This window comes from Equus asinus, chromosome 28 (genome assembly GCF_041296235.1).
Source record: "Equus asinus isolate D_3611 breed Donkey chromosome 28, EquAss-T2T_v2, whole genome shotgun sequence".
Lineage (NCBI taxonomy): Eukaryota > Metazoa > Chordata > Mammalia > Perissodactyla > Equidae > Equus > Equus asinus.
This window is the reverse complement of record NC_091817.1, coordinates 50482001-50505529: the sequence shown is the minus strand read 5'-3', so window position 1 is coordinate 50505529 and position 23529 is coordinate 50482001. Positions and strand designations below refer to the sequence as shown.

Sequence of the window (23529 nt, the reverse complement as noted above, 5' to 3'; positions counted from 1 at the left end):
GTGGCCTCCTACCTGGCCCTGCATAGGGAGGTGCAAATCTACCACACCCAAGAAGCAAGGACCACACGGCTGAGGACGGGCTGTCATCTATCCGAAGCGAGGCCGCTGTGGGGATGGCACCCCCAGCGAAGGCAGTGTATGTCCAGGCCCTGCAGCACCCCCAGTCCCTGCCCCGCCGTGGGTTGCATGCAGCAGTTGGTGGCACACAGCAGTGGCAGTGACAGATGGCAGCCACGAGGGAGGCGGGAGTGGAGCCCAGGAGATGTGCTGGTGGCTGTGGGGGGAGCGGCAGCGGAGCAGACTGCCGTCCAGTGACAGCCTGCATATGGATAAACAATGAGATAATTAATTTTTAAGAGGGAAATGAAGGGAAGCAGAGCTCGCTGCCACCATCCTCCCACTCCAGCCAGTGTGCACATCCCATACAGGTCTCTGCATCCTCAGCAAATGAAGAAGATTCTGTAAAGGCCTGGTTACCCTGTGTGCCACTTACAGCTGTGAAGCCATTTATCTATTGATGGGCCCTATTGTTGCTGGTTGGTGTCCGTTCACACGTAAGTGAGCAATTTGAAAAAACAGAAATAAATAAAAAAAGAGACAGTGGGCAACGTGCTCGCAGAATTTACAGGCGGGATCCAGCTGGGCAGCTAAGGCACATGAAAGATGCGTCGCAGCAAGCAAAGCTCCTGATCTGATCTGTGGGGCGGGCAGACTCACCCCCTGGGCCAGCAGGCGACAGCAGCCAGAGGAAGCCATGAAGGTGGAACCACCTCGAATGGAGCCAGAGAACCGTCACCCGCGTGGGAGAGGAAAGGTGCCGGCTCTTCCAGCACCTGAAGTCCAGCTAGACAAAGTTGCAAGACTTGGCATGGGCAGTGGAACCACGGACAGCTGGAACAACTGAGTGCCCCCAGGCCACTGGCCACATCACCAACCAGCCACAGCCGGGGCCACCACACACTGGGGGACACTGCATGTGGACCAACAGGGAGAGCCCAGACTGTGCTCCGCCATACCCAGGACATGGGAGCTGCTCTCCTGAGCTGTAACAGTAGCCCCAGACTCGGGCATTGCCCTGCTCCACATCTACCGGGCGATGTGGGCATGCGAGAGCCCACATCATCGGCTCGAGCTCCCCTCTCCCCTGCTCTGGGCTTGTGGGAGCCGAGAGGGACTCTCCACGCTGTCTGGGAAGGACTGCTTTGCCCAGCTGGCCCTGTGCCCTCACAGGGCGCTTGTCCTCCCTGGGACTCCCCTTTGTGGGGCAGACAGAAGCCTGAGAGCTCCCCCGGCCACTCACTCCTGATTCTCGGTGGTGGGTTCCGGCCAGAGAAGCCCCAAGACCTGTCAGGCTGCAGAGGCCCGAGGGACACCTTGCCCTGCACTGCATCTGCCATGATGGGTGCCATCACTGCTGACGCCTATCTCCTGATCCCGGTGGCTCTGTGGGGCATGGTGCCTGGCCCAGTGGAGGGCTCAACACATGCCAGGTGGATGAAAGAAGGAAAGAATGGCTGGAGAAGCTGAGTCTGCCATGCTCACAGTAGGGCAACCTGGGAGGTTCTCAGTGAAGGGTCCCTTCCCACACCTCCGTGTCCCACCCTCACGTCACCACGAGGCGCACTCTTGCTCAGCCAGCACCTTCTCTCTTCAATACACGCTCCCTGCACTGACATCATGCCTGTTGCTCAGAGATAAGGGCCTGGTGACCATCTGGCTAAGAAGGCATTTCCAAGTTCAAGACTTGTTCTTGTCATGACAAGAAAGGTGACACCTGTCCCCAGACTGAGCCTGCAGTGGAGGGAAGTCATCGAACGTGATATCATGGGGTTAGCAGACAAAAGGAACACCATGGTGGTGGGGGAGGTAAGCCTGTGAGGGTGTCACACAAGTGAAGCCTGATCCTGAGCTGCAGTCATGTGAGGGAGCACCCACGCTGTGGGGTGTCATGGGTGAAGGCCAGGAGGCATGGCACAGAGGAAATCCATGTGTGGAAGAGAGTGGGGCCAGGTCAACAGGTGCTTCTGGGAAGGGGCAGATGGGAGGGAGGGTGTCCTTTGTACTGTGATTTTGTAACTTTTCTGTAAGTTTAAAATTATTTCCAATTAAAAGTTAAAAAAAAAAAAAACCTTGAAACAAATTGTCTTCAGACATCCTGACTTCTTAACATTAAAAATGTCAGTCTGGGCCCGCCCAGTGACACAGTGGTTAAGTTCGCACACTTCACTTCGGCGGCCCAGGGGTCACAGGTTCGGATCCTGGGTGTGGACCTAGCACCACCCATCAAGCCGTGCTGAGGTGGCGTCCCACATGAAGTAGAGGAAGACTGGCACAGATGTCAGCTAAGGGACCATCTTCCTCACAAAACAACAACAACAAAACATCAGTCCTTCCGAGCTTGGACTGCACTAAGAATTTATAACGGACCAGACAGGAGCTGGAAGGACTTTGGCAAATCTCTTTTTCAGAAACAGTATCAATACTTTTCAGCAACATGTTCAAGACCCGTGTAAGGACACAGCAGACATGGCCTCCTGCAGCATCGGAGAAGCTGTCCTTCCACAGTGACAGTCCACAAGCTCACTGCAGCTTCCGCCTTTGTTTATTCACAATCAAGGTCCCCAATGGGGCAAGGCATTAGTTCCTGTTTCCACTGCGACACGTCACTGAAATGGACAGAAACGCATTTCCTTCAACAAGATGGCCCGGGCCCGGCAGTTTTCACGTCTTCAAGCTTAGCCCTGCCTTCGGGTTCGTCCTATGCACTGAGGCACTGATGGGCTTTTGGAAAGCAAAGGCAAGGATGGGATGTCCCACATAGGTCTCACTCCACTCTCACACTACAAAGTCTGGGGGTGGAGGGAAAATATCTCTGAGGCCCCACTTTAAATGACGGAGAAAGTGTTACAAATGCCACAGAGATGCAGGAGGCAGGTGCTGACCTGTTGCTGGGCTGTAGGTCTTACAGGTGACACGCCTGAGACCTCATGTCCTACAGCCCAGAGGTTCCTTCAAGCAGAACCCCGGGGAGAGAGAAGCAGGCCCCTGCAGCCGGGACTTCACCCCAGGGGCCTCTGACAAGTGAGGCCTCACTAGTGGCAGGAACAAACATGAGGCCCAGGTCCACCACAGCCCCAGCGTGTGGCCCACAGGCCTAGTGGTTGTGCTTTTCCCAGAGAGCTGTCTTCAGCCTCTGCACGGCCACTGAGGCAGTTCCATTCTGGACTGTCACAGTGACCCACTGACTGGGTTGGAAATGTTCTAGAACACGGTGTCACAGCACTAGATCCCTTACTTTCGTATTTAGATGGTCACGGGCATGTCTGTATGGGGCTCACCTTGCATGGACGACAGAAGTCTCTTATCCCCCCTCCTGTCTCATGGCCCCCTAGACCCCCAGTCGGTGGCGCCAGCTCGCCTGGAGCCCCACACCCTGTGGAACAAGTGCTTCTCTCTCTCTGATGAAGGAGCTCTGGGGCTGGGCTGCCGGCTCCTTCCATCTGAGGGAGTTTCAGTGCGGAACTCTCTGTAGACTGAAACAGGAACAGGCAGGTGGGTGGGCTGCTTGCCGCCACAGGGGCAAAGTAGTTAAATTGTATTATAATTTAAGAGGAGACACTCCCCATCCCTTCTCTCTGGCAGCATCTCCACCAGTTACAGCAGAACAGGTGCACACGGAGGCCAAGCCATCAGGTGACCAGCAGCTGGAGGTGGGCAGTGCAGTAGCCCACGATGCCACCTGTGTTGCTACGTCTGACTGATCCACACGCCCCCACGGCTCCCCTCTCTGCTGGGGACCTCCTGACGGAGTGTGTCCCCAGAACCACACCCCAGCCCTCGCTCTCCACTGGCCGTCCCTGACCCAGCACACAGGCTGAGCATCCAGTGGGGAAGGCAGCCTGTTGCTGCAGGGAGGGCTGGACCGCTGGATGCTGGGGCAGTGACCTGAGTGTGAGCAGGAGTCCAAAGGAGACAGAGGGGGCTGCAGAGCATGGGTGGAGGGCCAGAAAAGGACCCCAAGGTGTGAGTGTGGCTGACAGCCCTGGACCAGCTGGGCAGAGGCAAGAGCCCAGGCAGAGGGTGGTCAGGGAGTGACAGCTATGGCTCAGGACCTCGAGGCCACCCTGATGAGGGTGGGGCTCCACCTGAGGGTAGCATGGAAGTGGGCCCACACACCGTGGAGGGGAGCGAGGGCAGATCTGGAGGCCTGTCATGTCCAGGAGGAGAGGCTGAGAGAGCAAGAGCTCAGTGAGGTGCTGCGGGTGGACCCTCCACACAGGCTGGGGTCTGGGTGTGGGGGACCCACCAGGTGAGAGGCTTCCTACGGTCCTCTCTTGATGTCATTCTACAAATGTTCATAAAATTACACTAAAACCACCAAGTTCCAGCTATTCACTCAAGAAAAATGCTCACCAACCATCTCACCAACCCTCCTGTCTCAGGTGTGAGACTCAAGGCCCCAGAGGAGGTGCAGGGCTGAGAGAGACCGAGTGGGCCCAACAGTGCTCACAAACAAGAAAATGTGAGAGGGGCCAGCCCCATGGCCAAGTGGTTAAAGTTCCATGCGTTCTGCTTTGGCGGCACGAGTTCTCGGGTTCAGATCCCAGGTGTGGACCTACACCACTCATAAGCTGTGCTGTGGTGGCGTCCCACAAACAAAGTAGAGGAAGATCGGCACAGATGTTAGCTCAGAGCTAATCTTCCTCAAGCGAAAAAGAGGAGGATTGGCAACAGATGTAAGCTCAGGGAAGATCTTACTCACAAAAGAAAAACAAAACAAAACCAAACAGAAAAAATGCAAAATGAGGACCCACTACTTTTTCATCCTTTAAAACCTCAGAGTAACAGAAATCAACTACATATGATGTCTAGAACGGACATCAGCTGTAGGGAAAATAACTTCCTTTTAAATCACAATTCCATTTCCTACTAATCCACAAACTTCTGTGTGACTCCTGCTCACTGACGATTGGCAGATCTGTAGCTACTAAAACCCTCATGGAAGCGAGACAACAGCCCACATGCCTTTCTTCTCCACCCTTGTCGATTTTAGAATAACAGGAACTAAGAGGGAGCCACCAGTGATTTCAGCAAAAGTGGGTAACTTCATTTACAGGGCTGTGTGAAGCTGCCTGAAGGGCCTCGGTGAGGCTGGTGGCACTGGACACACCAGCCCTGGGAGTTTGTGTTAGAGTCTGCTCTGAGTGGGCGCCAGGGTCCAGCCAGCACAGTATTTCTAACCAGATCCTGCTGACAACGACCTCTGTTTTAACTTGGGCTGTCCTTAGCCAAGCTGTCACCATCTGCCTCAAAGTGTCCCCAGTGGACGGAGCCTGGGGAGGAGCCAGACTGAGCACTGGAGGTCGGGGCACAGCTGGGCCTCAGCTCCCTCTACACCGTCCATGGGCAATTCAGGAAACACCAGCAGGCGCCCTCAGTAAACATCAGCCGGCATCCCTGTTGTCCAGGAGGGCAGTGGGGACTCTACCTCCAAAGCAGAGAGACCCTCAACCTCTGTGAATGGCCTGTGACCTCTGCGACCCTTGTGCCACGAGCCAAGAACAGAGAGGCTCACCTTAGTCTCCTTCTCGTTTCCTTCCGCGTGCAGGATATAGGGGTAGCCCTCCTTCTGTGGGTTTTCTGAGACAATGCGTACCTCGACACCTGGCAGCGGAGTCCCCACAGAACCTGCATAGGAGAAAAGGAGGCAGAGTCAGAGAGATCCCCAAGGACAGGACCACACGCCCGAGGTGTTTGGACCTGCCTGGACGTCTCGCAGGCGGGAGAAGACCCAAGAGCCAAGGGTACGGAGCCCAAGCAGTGCGCACAGTGGCTGCCCTGGTCACAGCAGCTACCGGCGGCATTGAGGCCTGGCTCTGAATGCCCCAGAGACTTCAAGTCGTCTTGGGAGGGCCTCCTGGCACCCAGACTGGATGCTGGGACCGCTTCCATTTTTACTCTAGCACCTGATGAGCATTATGGGCACGGATCGCGGACTGTCCCCAACAACGGCACTGAGGTGCACTGTGCAGAGAAGGTCCAAGAGGGAGGAGTAGTGCCGGCAAGCAGGCGGTGAGCAGGCACCACATGGGAGGGGGACACTGCCACATGCTGGGTCCTTATTTGGCGCCATGGTCGGTTCAGTGTGTTCACTCCAGCGTGGGTGGCCAGCTTACAACCCAACTCGGGACCTGCACAGGTGAGGGCAGGTGGCCTGGCCGTGCCCCACAGTCATAACAAAGGAGTGAGGCAGGGCAGAGGTCCCGAGATCAGACACTCGGCACCTGTGGAATTCACTTCAGGGTCTCAGGCCCTCTACTCCAACCGCAGAATCAGGGAGGAGCTGTTCGGGACGACTGTTCGGGAGCCTGACTCAGCAAACTCTGCAGGCACTCAGTATTCTCGGATGCCCTGTCCACTCGCCACGAGCTCTGCTACGTCAGTCTTATTCTGCTAGACCAGCGCCATCCCATCCCCATCGCCTGTCTTCGGCCTCTGAGGTCCTGGGGGTGAGGCCTGGGCCCCACAGCCTTCGGGAGCTCTCTGCTGTCCCACGCCCTGGAGGCCTCACACCTCAACTCTGGTCAGAAAGCCGTGTCCCTGTCCCAGCAGGAAGCAGATGGACCAGCATCCTCCCATCCCCGCTTCTTTTTTCTATGTTTTGCTTCCAAAGATTTTTTAAGTTAAACTGAAATTCATATAAGATACAATTAATCATCATAAAGTGCAGTTCAGCGACACTTAGCACATTCACAACATTGTGGAACCACTGTTACCACCTAGCTCCAGAACATTCTCATCACCAAGAAGGAAACTCACGCCCGTCAGCAGCCACTCCTTACTCCCCAGCCCCAGCAACCACTAATCTGCTTTCTGTCTGTGGATTTGCCTGCTCCGGACATTCATATAAAAGGAACCACAGAACAGGAGCCCTCCCATCTCTTCTTGGTGATCCATCTACTCAGAGCTGGCAGCGGCACAGGCGCCAGGACACTCAAGACTCAAGACAGCCTGGAAGTGGGGGTGTCTCACCTCCAGTGTGCAGACAAGTCTGAGGACCAGAGACAAGAATGAGCCTGTGAGTGCAGAGGGGGCTCCAACCCCAGCCCTCTGACCCAGCAGGCCTATCAGCACAACCCTGGGCACAGTGAAGCCCATCTGCCACTCCGCACACCTGCGATGCAGTTTCCAGGTGATCTCGAGGTGGTTATCTGTTCCAGGTTAAATGAGCCCTTTCCCGGCAGGTCTCTGTTCAGTGACAGGTTTACCTCCTGTCCTCTACACTACAGCTCCCTGACCTCACGGTCTGATGAGGACCAACAGACCCATGGGCACAGCGACCTTGCTGGGGCCCAAGGTCTTCAGGTGGCTACCAATTGCTCGTGTGTTACTGACAGACTTCAGCAGGCTACCCTGGTGTTAGCCCTTCGTGACCACAGTGTGTGGTCGTAATTTATAATGTAAGTGTGGGTATAAAAGCCACAGAACAAAAGGTTTAAGGGAGGAACTGGGCAGATAAAGTGCAGAGGAGAAAGGCCACATGTAGGAGGTGGGGCCGAGGCCAAGCGGGACGCTCAGCCAGGCCACGCTGACCTGACACCATGCCGACCCGGGCCTCCCGGCTGCGCAGGCCCTGCTGGGCTGATGCCGCCCCATATCCACATCCAGAGAACGGTTCCTTCTGCTTGAAGGAGGTGGAGCGGTGCTGGGAAGGCTGATTAGTGCAAACAGTGAGAAAACATCAGACACTGCAAACTGATTTATTACCTTCTGAGACTGGTCAGATAGGATTTCTTCAAGTGCCTGCCAGAGATAAAGAGCTCCACGAACACACCTTGAGCAATCAGGCAGAGTGTGATGACTTCATCAGGAGGCACTTCATCAACTGGAGTATAGAATCTTACGCAGGACCAACCGCCTCACAGAAGTAAAGCCCGCTCTTCTTCCCTTCCTTCTGAGCTCCCGTCTCAGCAGCGGGGTGACACCTGCTCCGGCCCCGAGCCCTGTCCGACAGCGACGTCTCCTCAAGCGTGAGCCTGCGCTCACCTCCCCAGAAGGAAGGAAGCAGAGGCTCCTTCCAGGCCCTGGATGCCACGAGCTATGTGTGGCAAACGGAGCCGTGTGGAGCTTCGCAGCTGGCCTCATGGCAGGGGAGGCACGTGGCCACCCCAGGCCGTCTGACCACCTGCAATGGCTGTTGGGCAGTGTGTGGAGAAGGTTCAGGGCGCCGATCGCACAAGGCTGCCTGCCCCCCAAGACGCCAGTCACAAGTGGTGTGTCCCCAGGTCGCCCACAACTTCTGGCTTGGCTACAAATCGGAGGTTCCCACGACCCCCTGCTCCGGGTCAACAACCTGACAGAGTGGCCCACAGAACCCAGGAATTAGTTTACTTCCTAGGTCACCGGTTCATTACAAAGGACAGGACTCAGGAAGAGCGGACAGAAGGGATGCCGAGGGTGAGGCATGGGGAAAGGGCTCCAAGCTCTCATGTCCTCCAGATACCACCCTCCCAGCCCCTCAACGAGTCCACCACCATGTTCAGGGTGTTATGGAGGCTCCATTATGCAGGGACGATTGAGTAAAGCACTGCCCATGGGTGAGTGACTCAACCTCCAGTCCCGTCCCCAGAGGTGGGAAGCGGGGGCTGAAAGTTCCAACCCTCTAATCACTGGCTGGTTCTCCTGGCAGCCAGCCCCCCTCCTTAGGGACTTTCCAAAGTCACCTCATTAACACAGACTGGGGTACCGTTGGAGGGGCTCGTTAGGAATAACAAAAGACATCTTTATCACCTAGGAAATTCCAAGGGTTTTAGGAGCTCTATGCCAGGAATTCGGACAAAGACTAACATATATTTCCTATCAGAAGAGGGACCTCCAGGCTCCCCCTCACTGCCTGCTCACCTGCCTTTCAATCCACTGCTTTCTCCTTTCCTTCCCGGGCTCCAGCCCCTCTCTGTCCTGCTCAGTAAGGCCTTTCCTCCCCTCTCAGCAGTGAAAGTTACAAACCGTTAAGAAAATCTATAACAAAAGTGCTGACAGAATCTTAATTAATTAGGAAATCACAAACACAATAGAATTAAAATCTCTAGGCAGAAACAAAGACTTGAGTTTCACAGGCCTGTGACCTGTTAAAGTGAGGTCCACAGAGAGGAGACTGCAGCCAGGGAGGGGCAGCCATGGAGCCCCGAAACACCCCTGAGCTGGCCGGGGCAGAGTAGGGTCACCTGGGCAGCAGCCATCCTCCTAGGATCCATGTGGACAGCGCCCCCTCCTGTACCATGCGGACAGTGCGGCACTCCTAGCGTCCACCTGGGCAGCAGGGCTGGCCACAGTCAGAAGTGGCATGTCATTCTTCTGCCTCTCTTTAAAACAGTTGTCAGCTCTTCCCCGATAACTTTAATTGGCCTGTGGCTCTGTCCAGTGTCTGGGGAGCGAGGCTGCTCTGCAGCTGGTCCCGAGAGAATGGGAACAGGCTGATAAGGTCCTGGAGCTCCTGTCAACGCTGGAGTCCCGCTGCAGGAGCCATTAGCGCCTCTGATCTCAACCTCCAATTAGAGCCTGATTAAGCCCAGTGGTGCTTGGCCATGAATTATTCATCTCCCTTCACGGTAACCACATGGGATGCAGAGAATGAAAGATCCGAGGATCCCACTCAGCACTCACCCCTCAGCAATGTCCCTCCTTCACGCAGCGTGCCCCTCCTCTGAGGATGCCCTTGCCCTTCCACGCCCCCACCAGGTTTCCAGAACCTTTAAATGAATCCTGGTGGTCGTTTGGGGGATGGTAGGAGTAATGCTCACAGGTTGCGTGGGCAGCAAGAGGAAGGGGCTGCCAGAAACGACCCCTGTGCTGGGAGCAGGCATGGGGGCGCCCAGGAGGGGCAGCACAGCTGTGTCCTGAGTGCAAATGGGACACAGGCCAGGCTCTAACACAAGTCCAGAGCCTCCAGCTGGAACAAGCCCAGCCCAGGAGCCAAGGCACACTGAGAAGACACCGAGGCACCCAGAGAACCTCCTCAGGCTGATTTCTCCAGAAACAACTCTCAGAGATGGCACCTGAGGGATCTTCATGTAGCACTCCTGAATTTAATGTTGAAGGCTACTTTTTTCCAAACAACAGACATGGCACTGTGCTCGACTGTTAGAGGCTTGCTTTACAGACAAGAAAAAAATCATGGATGTCTGATTCCGGTGTACAGAAGGGAGACCACGCCCAGCCTTCGTTCTGATGTCACACACACTGTCTTTGAGGCCTGAATAGGAGCTGCAGCCATAATTTAAGATTCAAGAATTTCTGCACTCTAATTTCTTGCCCAATAAACCCTGGGTTTCAGAGTCTTTGGGTTCCACCTTCCACAGAGGGAGCTGGAGGTGGCCAGTTCAGTCGGGGACCCTCTCTGTGTACCTCTGTCCAGGGTGACTGCTCTGCCAGCTCACCTGAGGATTCTGCCTCCACCATCTGACCTGCACTTTAACATTGCCTGCAAACGGTCCCTATGTCTCCTTCCTGCAGGCAGAGATGGTCCCCATCTCAATCCCCAGTTAGTCCACGCATCACCCTTTGCTCACTCCATCCTGTCCCAGCTCCTGGTCTTGGCTTCTCAGCCTTGTGTTTGCTCTTGTAATTAAGGCCCAGAAGACTCCCTGTCCATCATTTTGCCCCCTCTATCTTCCTCCAAATAAGGTCGTCTGTTGTGCCGCTGTGCCCCCAGCAAAATGGGTGTTGCAGTCTAACAGTGCGAATGTCCACTCCGTCACTTACAGCCGGGTGGCCTTGGGCACGTTAGGCAGTCCCTCACAACCTCAGTCTCCCCTTCTGTCAATGGGGTAAGACCACCCCTACAGCAGGGGCTCTTCTGGAGATGGTCTGGCAGCTTCTCAGAAAGTTAAGCAAGCACGCACCCACCTCTGACCCAGCAATCCCACTCCGAGGCGTTTACTCACGAGAAACAAAGACATGTTCACACAAAAGCCTGCACAGGAACGCTAACTGTCAGCCCTACTGGTGATTGTCCAAACTGGATGCAGCCCAGCATCCTTTAGCTGGTGACAGGTTAACAAATGGGGGCCCATCCACACCACGGGATACTACTCGGCAATGGAAAGGAACACGTGCTGACACGGATGAGTGTCAGACACGTCTTGCTAAGTGAGAAGAGCCAGACCCAAAAGGCCACATCCTGTAGGATTCAGTTGTATGGCATTCCAGAAGCACGACTACAAGAAGAGAAAGCAGGAAAGCGCTGGTCCGGCCCTGGGGTGCAGGAGGTGCTGACCACCAAAGGGGGGAGGCTTTGAAGCAATTAAACCCTTCTATATCTTGATGTGACAGCGGCTACATGACCACGTGTGTTTTTGATAACTCAGAAGTGAACGTGAGAAAGGCGAATTTTAGTGTTTGTGCAAGATAAATGGATGTACGGATATAATTACAGATACGGAATTATTTTACTTCCACCTGAGCTCTCTCTTGTGCTTTGGACACACTGGAGGGGACTTATGGCGAGGACGAAAGAAAGGCCGGGAACAGCACAAAACACGTTCCAGTCTCAGGCCTCGGGCTCTGCTCGCAGATGCCCTGTTAAAGGCCCAGGACGTGAAGTCTGTTTAAGTGAAAGTCAGAGCAGAACGTCTCGGAGAAGGCTGGACAGGAAGACCAAAGGTCAGGAACTCCTGTCCAGAGCAGCAGGTCATCCAGGGCACACAGTCACCAAGCACGGGGGAGGGTCCCCTCATCCCTTGCCTCCACATTAGCCGTCTGTCCTGCTGCCACCAGCCTTGAGTGGCACAGGGTGCCTGGACGGGAGCAGCACCTGGCCCTAGGAGGCACTCTGCTGAGCACACAGTTTCCACTGGCTCCCATTCTTCCCACTTGTCCCCCCAAGTCACCCGAGAAGGACACAAAAACATTGTCCTTGACCAGCCACTTGGGAGAAAAGTGAGTGCCAGAGAGAACAGGCTCTCCTGGCCCCCATGGATGGGGCAGCATCCCCCAGACTGGCCCACCTGAGCAGCTCAGAGCAGAGGGAGAAGACACGGCTGGGGGCACTGCTCATACCTGGCAGACGGGCTGCGGTCAGGGGGTTGGACAGGGCCATGCCGATCTCCGTCATCCCGTACCTCTCCAGCAGAGTGTGGCCTGTGATGTTCTTCCACTTCTCCAGCACAGGCAGGGGCAGGGCGGCCGATCCCGAAACCATCAACCTACCCGGTACAACCAGAGGCAGCCTTAGCTTCTCAGACATGACTCCACTTCTTCAGCACCATAAAGAATATCCTTTGTCCAACATCACTATTTTAACATTCGTAATAAAAACTGTAGTTGGGGCTAAAATTTAACTTTGTTCTTTGAAAAGAATTTGTTGGGCATACTTCAGAATGTAAATACGTCTTCAAAAGGAATGTGTAATCAAGGTAAAAGAAAAAAATAATTTTAAGGTCTTTGGTGGCACTATTTGCAAGTATTATGCTGTGCACAAACAATCCTAAATGACAGCAACAATCATAATAAGGTGATGACGACAAAATTTAGTTTATAGATAAAATGCTACCAGGTCTGAGGAGTAGGCGGGGCAGAGAAAGGAGACAGCACAGCTGGGGGACACAGGCAGAGGTCCTTCACACCGTCTCGGGCTAACAGGCTCATAATGGTGACAATGACACTGCATAACCTTGAGAGCTCCTCTGTGCCTTGGCGTATACCACGTCCCTTCAGCATTATGTGTACAAAGACAACACTTTTGTTTCTGGTGGGAGTTGGAGAGTAACCACCACTGCACTTCCCCACAAGGGTGTACAGCGCATGGGGACCTTCCCCACCATGAGCCTGCACCAGTGAGTCCAAAGGCCTCTGTCACCCAGGAGTCACCCTGACTTCCTCTCTCTGATCTCAGTCTTGCCCTCGGTTCCTTAGATTTGGGTAGAATGTGGTGCTAATCCTGCTCCTGTACTGGTAGCCCGCACATCAGATACTGTCATCAACAGCTGCCCAATCCCACAATGCCACAAGAGGCTGGGCTAGGAGGGCGCGGGCAGCAGGCGCCATCAGAAGACGGTTCTGGCTCCACCAGAACATCTACACCACAGGAGTACAGGCATGGTGGTGCACAATCACAGCAGCAGCAGCAAATATTTGTCTTGGATGATCCAGAATGCTCTCCGGGAAACCAAGGTGCCCTCCTGCGCTCTTCTGAAGGACGAGGAATCAGAAGCACGGAGCGGCGCAGAGGCCACAGGTACACGCACGGAAACACACTGAAAAGTCTAAACGCACGTTTCCTAGCAGCTCGCTCGCTGTAGTGTGAAAGGCTGTGCTCACCACAGGCACAGCTTGTCATGACTCTCTGGCAACGTGCGTTGTTGGCCTGCAAAAACTCACCAAGCTGCTCTCTTGGTTGTGCACTGAGCGGGTCACACTCTACCAACGAGCAGGGAGAGAACTTGCTGTGTCTACAGGTTCACAAGGGAACGCAGAGCAACCTCCCACCACAGAAGGACCCAAAGACTCAGCGCCTCTCTGTCAGGGAGTGTACGGGATCGAGGAGGGGGCGCCAGGAGCCACAGACTGCAGTGCAGAGAAATGACACACAGCGGGTGGGGGGAAGAGCGGCGCAGATGGGGAGTCAGAAAGGACGGGAGTGAGAGGGTCAGTTCACTGCCCTCACCCTCGTCCTTCAGACTCAACCACAAGACAGACACACAGTCAGATGGAATAGAGATAGAGATAGAGAATACAGATATACACAGAGATAGAGAGAGGGATGGACCAGATACGGAGCCCAGACAGATCTACAGGGAATACAGACATAGAATATCGATTGGTAGACATGATACATAGGCACAGATTTTAAAGGAAATGGAATACACTGCTTCCTAAAACTTAGTACAACTGATTTATTAAAAATAAGTTATACTGTCTGATCTTTAATAACGACTTTCTGGATGGGAAAGTGGATTGTTTTCATTTACCTAATTTTTTCTTCACAAACTGCACGCACAAAATCCTGGACATGAGGCTGGGTGAAATGTTTGTCATAATAATCCATCAGCTTGGTGTATATTGTAGGCACTGCCATAAACACATTAATCCGTGGAGTTTCAGAACTTAAGAACTTTTCCCAAACCTAAAAAAGAAAAGGAAGGATATAGCGAAAAGATTAGAACTAAACCCACAGGCAGATGTGTGCGGACACCAGGTTCCAGGAAGGCTGTTCTTCACGAGGCCTCTCCCTTCCTTAAGCAGTAAAGTCTCTGCAAGCGGCTGCCATCCAAAAGGGCGTCTCACTTTTACAGGGTGACACAAGCCTCTGGCCCCCCCGGAAGCCACACTGTGCCAGGAGACATTCAGGTCCGGCCTTGGGTGAACTGTGAGGAGGGGCGGATTCAAGGACGAAGAGCAGGGCAGGTTCTGGCCTCAGATCTGCCGTCAAGAGAGATGTGGCGCCTCAGGCTCTTCCACGTGGCCACCCGCGAGCCTGCGAGTCAGCGCAATGCCAGGCAGATGGGCACGCAACGATGGTGAATGGATGATATCTTCTATTGTATTGGAAAAAGTCACAGGAATTTTATATTTTACTCCATAAAAGATGCTTCCTGTTTTAATGTAAAGATGCTCAGGGGCTGGCCCAGTGGTGTAGTGGTTAGGTTCACGTGCTCTGCTTTTGGCAGGCAGGGGTTTGCTGGTTCGGATCCCAGGCACAGACCTACACACCACTCATTAAGCCATGCTGTGGCAGTGTCCCACATACAGAACAGAGGAGGACTGGCATAGATGTTAGCTCAGGGTCAATCTTCCTCACACACACACACACACACACACACACACACAAAGATGCTTCAAGTTTCTCACCAGTTAAAGTACTTGTGTGTGAACGCTAATCTTCAAGAAAAGCTGGCATGTCAGGCTCACTATGTGGCTCTTACACTGTGGTGCCACCGGGTGAGCCCACGGTCAGATGCAGAGCAGAGCTCATGGCACTGGGTGCTCAGTATGTTGTACACACGGATCTCGCCCCGATGACATGTGAGACATGGATGAACGGAATGAACGCCGCAGCCCAGCCCAGCCCAGCCCGATTCCTAACTGGATGGAAATCACTAGCTCCTCACCTCAGCTGCTAGACAGAGGAAAGGCATGCCTCTGCGGGCACAAATAACATCATCCTTTTGAGGACAATGACTGGCATCCCCCCCGAATCACAAAGCATGTAAGGAAACAGAAAAATGTGGCCCATGATTAAGAAAAAAGCGCCAAAAGAAGCAGACCCTCAGAAGATGCAGATGTAGGAATTATCAGACGAGTAATTTAAAACAATTACAATAAATAGGCTAAGGAATTTAGAAGAAAAGATGAACAAAATGAGGGAAAATCAAGGATTTCACCAGAGAACTGGAATTACAAAAAAGAATCATTATAAAACTGAAAAATATATTATCTGAAACGAAGAATTCATTGAACAGACTTCACCAACTAGAAGCAGGAGAAGAAAAGATAAAGGAAATGGAAATGATCTAAACTGAAGTAGAGACACGAAAGAAAAGACAAAGGAACAGAGTGCGCGATGCACAAAGGAAGCAATCTCAGATGCTGTGACGGTGGTCACCAGAAGACTGAGAGCAGAGAACATGCTCATGGATCGGAAGACTCAGTATTGTTAAGATGGCAACTCTCCCCAAACTGAGCTACAGCGTCAATGCATTCCTACCCAAACCCCAGCAAGCTCCATGCCGCAGAAATTTACAAGCTGACCCTACAATTTACATGGAAAGGCAAGGAACCCAGAAGACCCAAAACAAATGTGAAAAGGAAGAATAAAGGGGGAGGACTTACCCCTCCCAACTCTAGAACTTACTCTAAAGCAACAGTGATCAATGCGGCGTGATCCTGGTCTAAGATCAGACATATAGATGAACAGAACAGACGAGGGTCCAGAAATAAACCAACACGCTGAGGGCCAAGTGATTTTTGAAGGAGCCAAGTCACTTCAATGGCGGAAAGGATAATCCTCAAGAAATAGTGCTGAGACAACTGAACATCCACATGCAGAAAGATGAATTTTAGACCCTTACCTCACCATACACAAAAATTAACCCAAAGAGGATCAGAGACCCGAACATCTGAGCTAAAAGTATAAAACATCCAGGAAAAAACACAGTAGGAAATCTTTATGACCTTTGGTTAAGGAAAGGTTTCTTAGATATGATACCAAAAGCGTGATCTATGAAATCAAAAAATTGATAAAAGACTTCATCAAAATTAAAAATGTGTTTCAAAAAATACTATTAAGAAAAGTAAAAGATAAGCCAGACTGGGAGAAAATATCTGCAAAACCATATATCTGATAAAGGACTTGTATCCAGAATATACGAGGAACTCATATAACTCAGTAATAAGATAACCCAATTTAAAAATGGGCAAAAGATCTGAATAGACAGTTCACCAAAGATAAATGGATGCAAATAAGACCATGAAAAATGCTCAACATCATTAGTCATCAGGGAAATGAAAATTGAAACCACAATGAGATACCACTTCATATCTACTAGCACGGCTATAATAATAATTTAAAAACCAGTTAACAAGTGTTGGTGAGGATGTGGAGAAACTGGAACCCTCATACGTTGCTGGTGAGAACGCAAAAATTACAGCCACTATGTAAAATGGTTTAACAGTTTCTTAAAACATTAAACATAAACTTACACACAACCCAGCTACACTACTCCTGCACATCTACACAAGATAAAGGAAACACGTCCACGCAGGAGTGGTGTGCAAACGTTCACGACAGCATTATTCTTAACAGGTGAAAAGTGGGAACAGTCCAATGCCCATCAAATGGCGAATGGGGGGACAAATGGGGTACACCGTACAATGGGGCGCTAAACAAGGAACAAATGACTGGTACACATGCTACAACAGAGATGAAACTCAAAGAGTTTTACAGAACGAAAGAAGCCAGACACAAAAGACTACATATTACACAATTCCGTTCATATGCAATGTACGGGAAAGGAAAATCTACAGAGGCAGAGGCAGACAGTGGTTGCCAGAGCTGGGCACGGGAGCAGGGATTCAGACAATGATTGAACACCTCTATAAATTTACTAAAAATTGCTGAATCATTTACAATAGGTGAATTTTACAGCACGTGAATTAAATCTCGATAGAACTGTTTTTCAAAAAAGGAAGACGTAATAAAAACATTTTCAGTGAAACAAGCTGAGAGAATTTGTCGTCAGCACAGAGAATCTGTCACTACAAGAACTATAGGCTGAAGGGAAGCACAGATCTGAGGAACAAATGAAGAGCACCAGAGAAAGAAAGACATAGGTAATTATCTTAAAATGTAAGGACTCCTGACTGTTTAAAGCAACAGTAACAGTGCTGCATCATGAAGACACAGGAAGGAAATAATAAGGAATAGAAGTTAATGGAATAGAAAGCACAGCTGCTTTAGGGAAAATCAACATCAAAAAGTTGGTTCTTTGAAAGATTAATAAAATTGATAAACCTCTAAAACAAGAGTGATCAAAAAAAAAGAATGAAAACATAAAATCAGACAGTTAAAGGAGACATCACTACAGATCATAAAGACAGTGAAAGAATAATGAGAAACTATAAACTACTTTATGCCAATTAATTTGACAAATTGACAAAATGGACAATTTCCTTTAAAAACAAAAACTTACCAAAACTGACACAAGAAACAAAATAGAAAATATTAGAAGTCCTGTATCTATCAAAGAATCTGAACCCTTAATTTAAAACCTTCCCAGAAAGGCCCAGCCTAGATGGCTTCAATGGTGAGTTCTACCAAACACTGGAGTAAAGACCAGTCTCAGCCTCACACAGACTCTCTGGGGAGGAGAAGCAGAGGAGCCGCAAACTCCCTTCAGGAGTGAGCACTCAGGACCCCGGCAGTCAGCCTGCCACTGACAGAGGCAGCCTCCATAAACCCCGAAAACGCTGTGCTCAGGGAAAGAAGCGGGCAAGTGCTGAGACCCTTTCCCTACGAAGTTCAACAACTCACATAAACTGACCGACGTGGTCGTCAGTTCAGAGGAGCTGCTGCCTCTAGTGGGTGACTCACTGGAAGGGGTCATGAAAGAACGAGGGGAGGGGAACATCTATCCCACCTGGTGTGAGCTACACAGGTATATTCACCAGAAACCACTACACCACGTGCATTCACTCCCTGTACACAACACTCCAATAAAAGGAAATGAAACACCATACACACACATACAACACACCCACCCACATGGCTCATGTTAACAAGACTGACAGTACCCAGTGTGGGTAGGGATGCAGAGAAACCAGCACTCTTGTCCTGCTGGTGGGAGTCTAACACATGCATCTACTTTGGTGAGCTCTGGTGGTTTCAACCAAAATTAAATACACGTCTAGCCCAGTGGATGTCTAGCACTAGCAGGTACAGGTCCAAGAGAAACGTCCACATTTTTATGAGATCTTTATGAGAATGTTTATAGAGCTTTATTTATAATACAGGGATACCTCAGAGAAATTGTGGGTTTGGTTCCAGAACACCATTATAAAGCGAATATTACAATAAAGTGAGTCAGGAATTTTTTGGTTTCCCAGTGCATACAAAGTTATGTTTACACTATACTGTAGTCTATTAAGCATGCAGTAGCAGTATGTCTAAAAAACAATCTACATACCTTAATTAAAAATACTTTCTTGCTTCCACGCCAAGACATGGAAGCAACCCAAGTGCCCATCCACTGATGAACAGATGAAGAAGATGCAGTATACATACACAATGAAATACTACTCAGCCATAAAAAAGACAAAATTGTGCCATTTGCAATAACATGGATGGACCTTGAGGGTATCATGTTAAGCAAAATAAGCCAGAGAAAGACAAACACCATATGACTTCACTCATATGTGGAAGGTAAACAAGCACACGGATAAGCAGAACAGATTAGTGGTTACCAGAGGGGGAGGGGGTGGGGGGGCGGGTGAAAGGGGTAAAGGGGCACATAGGTATGGTGACAGATAAAAACTAGACTATTCGGGGTGAGCATGAGGCAGTCTATACAGAAACTGATATATAACAATGTACACCTGAAATTACACAATGTTATAAACCAATGTGCTCTCAATAAAATAAAAACATAAAGATAAACAAAAAAAATACTGCTAAAAAACACTAACCATCACCTGAGTTTTCAGCAAGCTATAAGCTTTTTCCTGGTGGAGGGACTTGTGAAAGATGCAGCATCTGTGAAGCTCAACAAAACGAGGTGGCCTGTGTCCCCCAACTGGAGACAATCCAGTGTCCCTCGACACAGAATGGATAAATAAACCATGGCACTTTCGTACACTGGAAGACAACACCCAATACAAAAAGAACCGATGACAACTGATGCAACGCAAGAACAAATCCTAACATCGTATGATGAACTAGAAGCATGAAGGGCACAGCCTGGCGAGTCCAGTTACGTGAAGAACACGAGAAACTAAACCGCAGTGACAGAAGCCAGGCTAGTGCGACCTCTGGGAGGGGGGGGTGCCTACAAGAGAGGGAATGAGAGAGCACTGTGGATGATGAAAACGTTCTCTCTTCCTCTAGGCGATGCCTGTTACACAGACGCACAGGCAGCTGTAATGCACCCTGCTGCAGACTTAACTTACACACACCTTAATGCACGTAAATCACGCCCCAGTTAAAATAAAAGAAGCCATGACAACATTCCCCAGTGAGTTAACAGCTCTGGGCAGGAAGCCTCAGTGAGTGCTGACATCACAGAACGAGGGACACGGGGCGTCATGTGCCCCTGCTGGACAAACACACATCACCTCTGAAGTCTCCCTACCCACGCCCCAACCAAAACCAAACCAAACCCCTGAATCTTCCAGGCCTCTAGATCTAACTACCACTTTTCAAGAAATACAGGGATGGGGAACATGTTAAATGACACCACAGGGATGCAACACACAAAATCTGATGTGAGAAAGTCTACAGGACACACAGCCCCATTCCTTAAACAAAGTGCAGGGAAAAGACCGAGAGAAAACCTCCCCACAAAGCAAGACAAGCAGCTGATCCCGAAGCACAAGGTCAGGAGGTGACTGAGGCCCAGTTCCAACACTCTACAACAGAGAGGGGGCCCCCCACGCGCTACAACAGAGAGGGGCCCCCCACATGCTACAACAGTGAGGGGCCCTCACGCGCTACAACAGTGAGGGGCCCCCGACAGCAAGGATATGGATGGAACATGTGATGACACAAAGGGACTCTTGCTCACCGCCTTGCTGTGACCACAGTGCTGTCGTCACCTCTAAGAAAAAGCGTCCCCACCTCTAGGAGATGCTGTAACCTTATGAGGGCTGAGATTCGTCTGAACAAACTCCTGAGGTAGGAGGAGACGTTTCTAGATGAGACAAGAATGGTTCTGAGTCAGTAACTGTGAAGCTGGGTGATGCACATGGGTATTCATTTCTCTTGGAGACGGCTGGAACATTCCATCATTTGAAAGCTTTAGGATCTGATGAACAGAAAGCTGAGACTAGGCTCTTTCCCTCAGAGCCCTTGAACTCTGATACTCTGTGGTTCTCTACAGGCTAAGAAGGGAGCTAACATCATGGACTAGCAGAAAAATACTCACAACTCACAGTTACCCCGTCAGCATTTGGAAGTTCATTCATGTCAGCACCACTCCTATCTACCTATGGCTGAGCAGACAGAAAATAAATGTGTACTGAAATGAGAAGTGAGGATAAAAAATGTGCACATGGCGTGCCCCTCCATACAATCCACACTTCCTCCTGCCACTGAGCAGAGGAAATAAACCCTAATGGCTCAAACTCACCAGGCACTAACCAGTGGGTCCAGCAATTGAGAGCAAAGTGTGGGAAATCCAGACCCACACGAATCAAAGGGGATGAAGACCACCTGTAGGCCACCCTCACCGCCCCAGGGCGGCCGTGACCTTGACCAAGCCCTGCAGCTTCCCTGTCTTCTCATACCACAACATTAATTTAGACTAATCCCTGAGGTCCCTTCCAAGCTCTGAAATGTGGATTGCTGGAAATTCTGTGTGGCATTCTCCTTCCCACTGGCTTGTACAGAAACGCAGGTCTGCCAAATTGGTGCTGACCCAGGTGGTGCCTGTCACAAGGGAAGCTGTGGGTCCTCGGAAGAGTGCAGACAAGGGGACACACGGGATACCACCAGACTTCCCCTGGGAGCGTTGACATCCTGATCTGGCTGACAATAAGCAGCCTCGGGCCCCCATGTCCTTCTTGCCCACGGCAGCATTTACAGGGTAGCAGCTGTGTTTGCTTGAGTTCGTTCAGGGTGGCTGACCTCTGACAGACCCCACCAGCACCCAGACGGACGAGTCCCAACGACACCCTCACCTTAGCCCAGTCCTTTTCTGCTCAGAAGGGCTCGACTGTTACCACGAGCACTCAGTCAACAGGTGCAAAAGCACAGACTTCACTGTGCCACCTCATAGTGAGGCCCTGCACACCAGCACAAGAGCAGGTAGCACAGGCTGCACAAGCAAACGGTCCGCGCACCCTTGGGGACCTGTGGTCCCCGCCAGGCCTCCTCCACCTGCCACACACGCAGTCCCCAGGCTTCCCACAAGAAGCTGAAGGAAGTGGCACATGGTCAGCCAAATGAAGGATGTTGACGGGTCCTACGGTCATCAACATGGACATGTGACCTGACACACAGCCAACATCCACCCCAGGAGCCACCTCCTGAGAATCGCTGCAGCTGGGAAGGCCTCGCCATTCCTGGAATTCACCCAAATCAGCAAAGTGGCAGGTGCCGTCCTAAAGCAGGATATTTATGACAGCAGCGTTCCTCCTCCATGGTGTTCAACACACTCAGAAACTTTACAACTGCAGATCTGGGGGACCCCCCAAAAGAACACCAAGCCTCCCTAGGCCTGCATTTTACTAGCGACAATACCTGTGTGTCAGCCAGACCACAGTGCTCAGCTGTCACATGAGCTGTCATGGCACAGACCAGACAGTGTTCCCAAACCAGGCTGCAGAGAGGAACCCCTGGGAGTTGGGGTCCCACCCCATACCAGATGCAGTAGCGTGAGGGGTCTGGCACCTCTTTTACTCACCATCTCCCCACTTGTGCAGCAAGGGCTGGAAACCCAGGGTCAGATCCCAGCCGGGCAGGACCGCCAGACTGAGCCGACCAAGGACGGGGTTCATAAAGATGAAGAACTGTAGTCAACACTTACAGCACAAAGCAGCCATCCCCAAGGACTCAGCTACCCATTTTCTGGTCATTTGAAAAGGCACAGAGGACGGGGCTCCAGTTCTGTTCTTTAAGGGGTTCTGGCCACAACTAGGCAGTGAGAAAGGACATTTCATGATGAAAGGCCAGAGACAGGAAAACAGCAGCTCGTCCAGTTCCTAAGGCCAGTGTCCTGGTGACTCCCACACTGTGGATCAGATCTGTGAGGTCTGCAAGCACCCCCTGTCCTAGTGACCCCACACTGTGGATCACATCTGTGAGGTCTGCGAGCACCCCCTGTCCTAGTGACCCCGCACTGTGGATCACATCTGTGAGGTCTGCGAGCACCCCCTGTCCTAGTGACCCCGCACTGTGGATCAGATCTGTGAGGTGTGCGAGCACCCCCTGTCCTAGTGACCCCACACTGTGGATCACACCTGTGAGGTCTGCGAGCACCCCCTGTCCTAGTGACCCCGTACTGTGGATCAGATCTGTGAGGTGTGCGAGCACCCCCTGTCCTAGTGACCCCACACTGTGGATCACATCTGTGAGGCCTGGGCAGACCCCGTCTGAGTGACTCCACAATGTGGATCAGATCTATAAAGCCTGTGTGGGCATAATGTGCTCTGCTTCCTTTCCCCAAACTCTGCCTGCGCCTTGAAACACACACTGCCCAAAAACAGGCCCCCTCCCACTTCAGCAGAAGCTGATTTCTCAGATCCCAGAATGAACTTCATCTGGGGCCACAGGTCCCCCAGGGCTGCATGTTTAACCACGGGAAGTGGTGTCCTGGGCAGGGGCACCTGCCTCAACTAAAACACTGGTGGTTACCCAGCAGCCTGCACAGCCGAGCCCCTGAGAATGAGCGACTTGGTGCCCCAACCCCACATGACCACAGTTCTGGGGCATTCTCCTGCCTTGCTGGACTCATCGCACTCTGCTGGCCTAGCCTCTGCCCTCGGGCAGGCCCCCCAGGAGGTCAACAGAGGAGTGAGCGCCAACCCATGGTCCTGCCCTGATTTAGTCTCCTGCCACTGGAAGTTGCCCCCTCTGTGAGTGGCCATGATCCCGAGGAAGTCGCCAGAGTGAAGTTATCTGAGACAAGCAATCGACTGAGACTCTGGACAGCCTGCCCATCCATCTTCCTGTCTGTCCTCTGAGTCACTGTCACCTCATCAATCAGCCTCATGAGATGCTGACAGCCTGTCGTCCCACAGTTAGCATGTGTTTTGTTCAGTGGGATGACCTGAAGACCCCAACTAAGACCATTTAAACACCACTGCACATTTTTGGTCACC

The 23529-nt window shown here is 51.6% G+C and overlaps 1 protein-coding gene across 3 annotated transcripts in view; it reads right to left on the bottom strand.

Moving 5' to 3' along the window:
* The window catches only part of ACSF3 (acyl-CoA synthetase family member 3), a 71384-nt gene that overhangs the window by 31580 nt on the left and 16275 nt on the right, over positions 1-23529 (bottom strand). For all 3 annotated transcript variants that reach the window (XM_070500207.1, XM_014836573.3, XM_014836574.3), the window contains exons 4-6: positions 13968-14122; positions 12058-12203; positions 5576-5688 (exon numbers count right to left, since the gene is read on the bottom strand). In XM_070500207.1, coding sequence (XP_070356308.1) covers positions 5576-5688; positions 12058-12203; positions 13968-14122 — 414 coding nt within the window. The remainder of the gene's footprint in view (positions 1-5575; positions 5689-12057; positions 12204-13967; positions 14123-23529) is intronic.